General features: G+C 40.4%; 1 protein-coding gene across 1 annotated transcript in view; it reads left to right on the forward strand.

Moving 5' to 3' along the window:
• Nucleotides 1-7439, forward strand: part of LOC109373466 (sulfotransferase 1C4-like) — a 36573-nt gene that overhangs the window by 21297 nt on the left and 7837 nt on the right. The window contains exons 5-6 of the mRNA XM_019627269.1: nt 4682-4776; nt 6136-6310. Of these exons, the coding sequence (XP_019482814.1) occupies nt 4682-4776; nt 6136-6310 (270 nt within the window). The remainder of the gene's footprint in view (nt 1-4681; nt 4777-6135; nt 6311-7439) is intronic.

The following is a 7439-nucleotide window of genomic DNA, read 5'->3' on the forward strand; positions in this document are numbered from 1 at the left end:
ATTGCCATTAACCTCCCTCAAAATGCCCCTCCTCACTTCAAGCACACTTATCCCATCATTCTTGGCACTTTTTGAAACAGTTCTGGAAGTCCTCTTTTGTGAGTGTCTCTGGTCACGCTATCATGGCTGCCTCGATGTCCTGATTTAATTCAAAACGCTTACCTTTCATGGTCATTTTGACTTTGGGGAAGAGCCAGAAGAAGCATGGTGCCAGATCCGGTGAATAAGGTGGATGAGGACACACCATAATGTTTTTATTTGATGGAAATTACCATACCAGAAGTGATGTATGACATAGAGCATTGTCATGATGGAGGGTGAACTAAAGACACTCATGAAAGCGGACTTCCAGAACTGCTTCAGAATGTGGCAAGAAGGATGGGATGAGTGTGTTCAAAGCAAGGGAGAGTGTTTTGAGGGGGATTAATGGCAATGTGTCTTTTATTGCAATATATTTTTTAAATTTAAACATTCACCATATTGTTTGATCACACCTCATATACAGAGGGTGCTAAAAAATGTATACACATTTTAAGAAAGGAAAATTATATTAAAATTGTAATAATAAATGCCAATAGCAAAAAATGAATAGAAGTCACATTTGACTTCTGCAATAAGAAGAGGTGCTCAAAGTGGTTACCATCAGCATTCAGACACTTCTTTTTTTTTTTTTTAAAGATTTTTATTGGGGAATTGGGGGGATGGGAACAGTGATGGGGAATTGGGGGAAGGGGAACAGACAAGTTGCTGTCGTTTTGTTCTTCAGTCTAGTTGTGGAGGACGTTGCTTCACTGGCCCAAGTTGGCACCATCATTGCGCTCTTCCCGGGCGAGGCAGATCAGTCGCCGGCTGCTGGCCGCTCACACTGGCTGCTGGCCACTCACGCTGGCTGCTGGCTACAGACGGTAGCCCATGGCAACCCGCTGCCACAGAGGCTGCAGCCCACGCCGTCGCCGGCGACCCACGGCAGCCCAGCTCCAGGTTGAGCTGTTGTTCAGCATCTTAGCTGCAGAGGGCAGTGTCACTGGCCCTCATATGTGGGATCCGAACCGGGGCCCTCTGGCATCCCAAGCGAGTTCTTAACCATCGCGCCACTCGGCCGGCCCAGACACTTCTGATTACAGCAAAGTACTGCTTGAGCAACATTGACAAAAGTGTCCACTTGTATACATTTTTTGGCACCCCAGTATATATATATTTTAAGTTATAGTTGACATTCAATACTATTTTATATTAGTTTTAGGAGTACAGCATGGTGGCCAGGCATCCATACAAATTATTAAGTGACCCCCCATCAAATTCAGCACCCACTTGACACCATATGCAGTTTTACAACATTTTGGACTATATTCCCCATACTGCACTTCACATCCCTGTGACTATTTTGTAACTACCAATTTGTGATTCCTAATCCTTTCACCTTTCTCAACCATCCTCCAACACCCCTGCCATCTAGCAATCATCAGCTTGTTCTCTGTGTCTATGAGTCTATTTCTGATTTGTTTGTTCATTTATTCTGTTCTTTAGATAAAATTTTCCTTTCTAGAAAATCCTCCCCATAAAATTCACCCACAGAATGAGCTCTGTTTTTTGGGGGGGGGGAGGAGGGGTAAGGGAGGATAAGCGGTAACATCCTTGAGACATGTGGCATAGCCCTGGCTACCTGTCATCAGTGGTCAGTGGATCTGCTTCCAATGACCATATATTTTCTGAATAATGTCAAAAGAGTATTGTAGGGAAACCAGCTATAATATGAGGAGATTCCAACTCTGAGCTTATGCAGTTTTACATGCCTTCACTTGTTAAATCTTTAAAGCATGGCAATAACATCCGTAATTTACAAGTGATGAAATTGAAACTCAGTGAGTTAGAGTAACTTATGATTACCCTGTTAGTAAGAGTAAGGCCTAGATTTTGAACATCGGCAAGTCTAGTTACACTCAAATCCTGGGTGCCATATTAAAGTCTTCCCGGGGCCGGCCGAGTGACTCAGCTGGTTAAGAGTTCACTCAAAAGTGTGAGCTCTGAGCAACAGTCGTTCGAGTCCCAGCCCAGAGCTGAGCTGCCGCTGAGCTGACAACAGGTGGCAGGATGGCTCAGCTAAAAAAACAAAAAAAAGTCTTCCCAATTGCCTACATGTTTAACTGGAGAGAAAGGATTTGTGCACAAGCAAGTTTTCCAACCATGACCATCATAAGCTGGTGATGTGTGGTGACCCCTGGTGCTTTGCAATCACAAACTGTCATGTGCAGAAATGTAGAGCCTTGCAATCATGCTTCCAGTGTCAAAATCAAGTTACTGCAAGTTTCTTGAAGTTTTTTTCAAATCTCAAATACTACTAGAGCTTTTAATGCACTAATCCTTCTCCTAAAAATGCCTAAAGAATATCAAAAATTTATTAAATTGTTGAAGCTGGGTAATGGATTCATGGAAGTTCATTATATAGTCCATTTACTTCTGTGTATATCTGAATAATTTCATAAGAAAAAGATTTTTCAAAAGTTAATAAAAGTAATTTATGTAAACCTTTTCAAGGTTACATCTTTTGGGAGGTACAATATAAACATAATTTAAAGTTGGTTTGTGCTATAAAATTGAATCAGCAGTTTTGCATGATTAAAATCTAAACATTTACACTAAATTACTTGATTATTCAAGTTCAAAATTTATAACTGAATTCCTTTTTGCTAAATGGAGAAATAATTGCCCTTTACAGTTCTATATTTAAGTTCTATTCTTCTAAAATAATTACAAATAAATTTGATAACATATTCCTTTCAATTAGTAACAGTCGACCAGTAAAGTATGGCAATATGATGCTTTTAATTGCCATTGGATTTTCCTAATCCTAAATGATAAAAATTACTATTACAATTTGCTCCTTATAAAATACATTTTGAGAACGATCCATTTATACCATGAGGTATTTTTACTGCGTTAATCTCTTCAGTAAATTTCATTGTGGGTGTTCTAAAAATGATGTCAGATGGCTTTAGACAAATAGTAAGCCACAAGGAAGTAACCTAGTTGAACAAATTGAGAGCATTGGGCTTGTGATGGGTTGGGACTGGGCTGATGCATAGATAGGTTTTTCTAGAGCTGAGTGTAGTTTCAACTCCTTGTCCTGTGTGAGAGAAGTTGTACACCCATGAAAAAAGCTTAGAAGTCAAACCCTTGAAGGATACTCCTCTACACACACACACACACACACACACACACACACACACACACACACACAAAGGAACTCCTGACGAAGCACATTTGGGGCTATCTCAATCATCTTGTGGCTTCAAATGTCATCTCCCTGCTGATGACCCCCAGATTTATACTTCTATTCCTGGCCTCGGGCCTGTGCTCCTGGTGTATGGACTCTGCTGTCTTGCTGACATCTCCACTTAGATGTCTCTGAGGCATCTCAGACTTCACATGTCCAAATCTGAGCTCCTGTCTCTCCTCCAAAACCTGCTCCTCCTGGAGGCTTCCACATCTTAGTTAACTGTGGCTCAGTCCTTTACGTTGCTCAGACCTAAAATCTTAAACTTACCTTGAGCATCTTTCTCATACACTCCATCCAACCCATCCACAAATCTGTCCACCTTCAGAATATATCCAGAATCCTACCAATCAGCAACACTTTTTCAACCAACCTGGTCTAAGCTACCACTATATCTTCCCTGAATAAATGAATAGCCCCTGCCCTGTCTCTCAGCTTCTGACCTTGCCAAGCTACAGTCTATTCTCAACACAGAAACCAGGGCGATTCTGTTAAAAGGGCAGTCAGACAACCTCAGTCCTCTGCTCAGGGCCCACCAATGGCATCCCATTTCACTCAGAGTGAAAGTCAGAGCCTTCCTGTAAACCATAAGGCTGCGGGGTTGGGCCTCCTTACCTCTCACATTCTTCTCCCTGTCCTCCGCCCCTCTCACTCTGTCCTAGTCCCACTGGCCTCCTTGCTGTACCTCAAACACCAGGCCCTTCTTGCCACAGCATGTTACATTGCTGCTTCCTCTGCCCAGGAATGTACTTGCCTTCTGTTTCTTCAGGGTTTTCCTCAATGTTGCCTTCTCAAAGAACCCTTCTTGGCCAGCCTATAAACACTTCAACCTCCTACATAAACCCAACATTTTCCCCCTCCTTTTCTGATTTATATTTTTCTCCTAAGCATGTATTATCATCTAGTATATACTACATATTTCACATTTTTTTAATTACCCCTACCTTATGTACTTCTAGAGTAGATTTTCTACCTGTCTTGTCCAGTGCTGTATCCCCAGTACTTGGAGCAGTGCTGAGCACACAGTAGGCTCTGTGAAATAAAGTAATACATCCTAATATTGCCATATGAGGTAGGTACTATTATTGACCCTTTTTCAGAGATGAGGATTAAAAAAACAAAAACTGAGGCTAAGAGAGGATAAGTAAGTGGCCCAGGGTCACACAGTCGTGTCAGAGCTCAGTTTCAAAGCAGCAGGCTCTAGAGACTGAGAAGTCTTGCCAGCTTCCAAAAGGAAGAAAAGTCATGCAGAAAGTGGATATGGGAGGTGTGAAAATAAGTCTTCCTGCTCTAGAGTAGCCATGACCACAGCTTTCGTTTGTATTCTGAAGAAACAACTCATTTTCTTCTCTGGCTTTTCCCACTATCATTTTTCATGGCCCAAATCCATATGTGTCTTCCTTCCAGTGATGTGGGGGTCCTGGTTTGACCATGTGAAAGGCTGGTGGAAGAAGAAAGACAGTCACCCGATTCTCTATCTTTTCTACGAAGAAATGATGAAAGTAAGAAATATACTTGAATCTTGACTTCACAGTATTTTTTCTGAGTTACAGATCCATGATAGAAATGAAGGAAAATAATATGTAAAAGTTTATCTATGCAAAGTATTTTGCATGCCCCCTTCAACTTCTCCCACCACCTTGCCATGTAGCATACAAAACTCCAAACATGGTACTAGTACAATATCTACCTACCTGCAGGCCTCACTGCACTCTCTGACCAATGCCCACCTCATCCAGACACATGGAGGAGGTCTCCTGTTTGAGCTACACGTTTGCTCTCTCTTAGAGCTCCGGGTTCATCCTTCTAGGATCTCTACCTCCCCCCATTATTTTCTCTGACTTTCAAGGAAAAGAATTAGGTCTCTTAACAGGAAAAAACTAGTGAGGAAGAATAGAACTGCTTTGCTTTGTTTGCTTACTTAAAATATTAAAGTTCTGTCATTTGAAATAAAAGTTTCCCATTAGTAACATCCTTGCATGTGTAATCTCTGGTTCAAAGTCTGTCTCATAAATTTATGTGTAAAATAAGTTGATGGCACAGTGTACCCCTGGCTGGTCCATGGTTTTCCAAGCCTCGGTTTATGACACGGATCACCAGCTCATATCCTTCATTAACCATGGCCACTCTTTCCTCTTCCCCATCTAGGTAGACAGAATGCACTGCTTCCTTCCTTCCATCTGTTTGGCTGAGGTCTATCCTTGCTTTCTGAAGCTTTCCTAAGCTTCCCCCAGCTCTGTGCCTGTTTGAGACAGCCACAGGGAATGGACAGCTAGCTGCAAAGGACATGAAAACTTGATGCAGAGCTGCCAGGGAGAAGAGGAGCGACCTGCAAGGTGGAGCCTTGGGACCCTCAAACAGGGCAACCCCCACACCACTTTTAGACGAGGCAGGAAGCCATTTCAGAGTGTAAGAGGCTCTCACGAGGTCCATCTATAAATAGGTGTACCCAATATGCACAGATTCAGGAATAAGCCCAGGTCCAGAGTCACCAGACATCAAAGCTGAAGCCAAGGGCGCACAGCTCCTCTGTACCATGCCAGAGCAATGTAAGCTCCATATGTTTGTTTTTCCAATCACAAGGAGGAAACATGTCTTGTATATTTTGAAAGACTGCCACCTGTTCTCCCAAATAGCTATAGCACAGGATAAGACACAATTGCTTTAATATAATTCACTTTAAATTGCCATGTTTATTGATCTGATACTCATAAATTTACACATAATGATAAGCATAACTTAACAGGCTTTTAAATGATTTACCCATTGTTCCCATGCTTAATTCTCTAAGGTTTAGCTGTTGTTACATTTTTTCCTTTGATAGAAAATATCTACTATGTTTCTTCTACTCTTTCCCACAGGACCCAAAACGTGTAATTAGAAAAGTAATGGAATTCCTAGGGAAGAACCTAAAAGAAGAGGTTTTAGACAAAATTGTCTATAACACTTCATTTGATGTAATGAAAAAGAACCCCATGACCAACTACATAAACGACCCTGAAATGAATCATAATCTTTCTCCGTTCATGAGAAAAGGTGATGTGTACATGCTCTTTGTCTTTCTTCCAATAATAGAAAAAAAAGTTATCAATTCATAAATGGTTTTCTAACATTGAAACTCAGTGCATCATTATTTACAGTGTTTCCTGAAATGAGTTCCTTAAAGCCTCATTCCGAGAGATAGCCCATGTAACACACTTTTTACAGAGAATATGGGAGCTCTACATACTATATCCAGCCCCATTTGAAGTACATGAGCATATTACATTTTCTGAGAAGAAACTTGTTTAACTTAGAGCTTAACTCAGAGCTTCAAAAATGTATTTGACCAAAAACTCTTTCTCAAGTAAAGCCTTTAGTCTTCAGGAAGCTAGTATTCCTCCCAATACATTCTGGAAGACAATGGAGAAGGTCACTGGCCTTAAAAGTTGGAAGGGTGGGACATTACAGGTCACTTAGTCAATATCACTTCACATAGAATAACCAAGGTGACACAGTAAGTTGTTGGAGCCCGGCCATAACCAGGACCTTCAGCCACCAAAGCAGAATACATCCTATGCTGCCACATTACTGACTCCTTAATAGAGACAAAATTTGTGAAGTTGTAATTATTCTTAAAAAATGAAAAACAATATTCTAGTACCTTTGGTTTGAAAAAATGAGCAAAAACCTATATGGCTCAAAGAAGAAATTTTCAAATTTGATAATTGATTACTCAATTTTCATTTTTTTATTGAAAAAAGTTTGTCTATTTAACCAGGTACATATATATTTATATACACAGCAATATACTATACATGCTGAGTTTTCTGAGGTTTCGGGGGTTATGTTTTCCAGCTTTATTAAAGTGTGATTGACAAATAAAAATTGTATATGGTTAAGGTGTACATGATGTTTAGATACGCATATAAGTTGTGAAATGATTATCACAATCAAGCTAATTAAAATATTTATCACCCACATAGTTACCCTTTTTGGTGGGGGAGTAAGAACACTTGAAATCTACTCTCTTAGCAAACTTCAAATATATAATAAATTTTTAATTATAATCATCATGACATACATTTGGTCTCCAGAATGCATTCATCTTATAACAAAATTTGTAGCCTTTGACCAACATCTCCCATTTTGTCCCACCCATCAACCCCTGGTAACCACTGTTCTA

The sequence above is a fragment of the Hipposideros armiger genome, unplaced genomic scaffold, assembly GCF_001890085.2.
Source record: "Hipposideros armiger isolate ML-2016 unplaced genomic scaffold, ASM189008v1 scaffold_727, whole genome shotgun sequence".
NCBI lineage: Eukaryota > Metazoa > Chordata > Mammalia > Chiroptera > Hipposideridae > Hipposideros > Hipposideros armiger.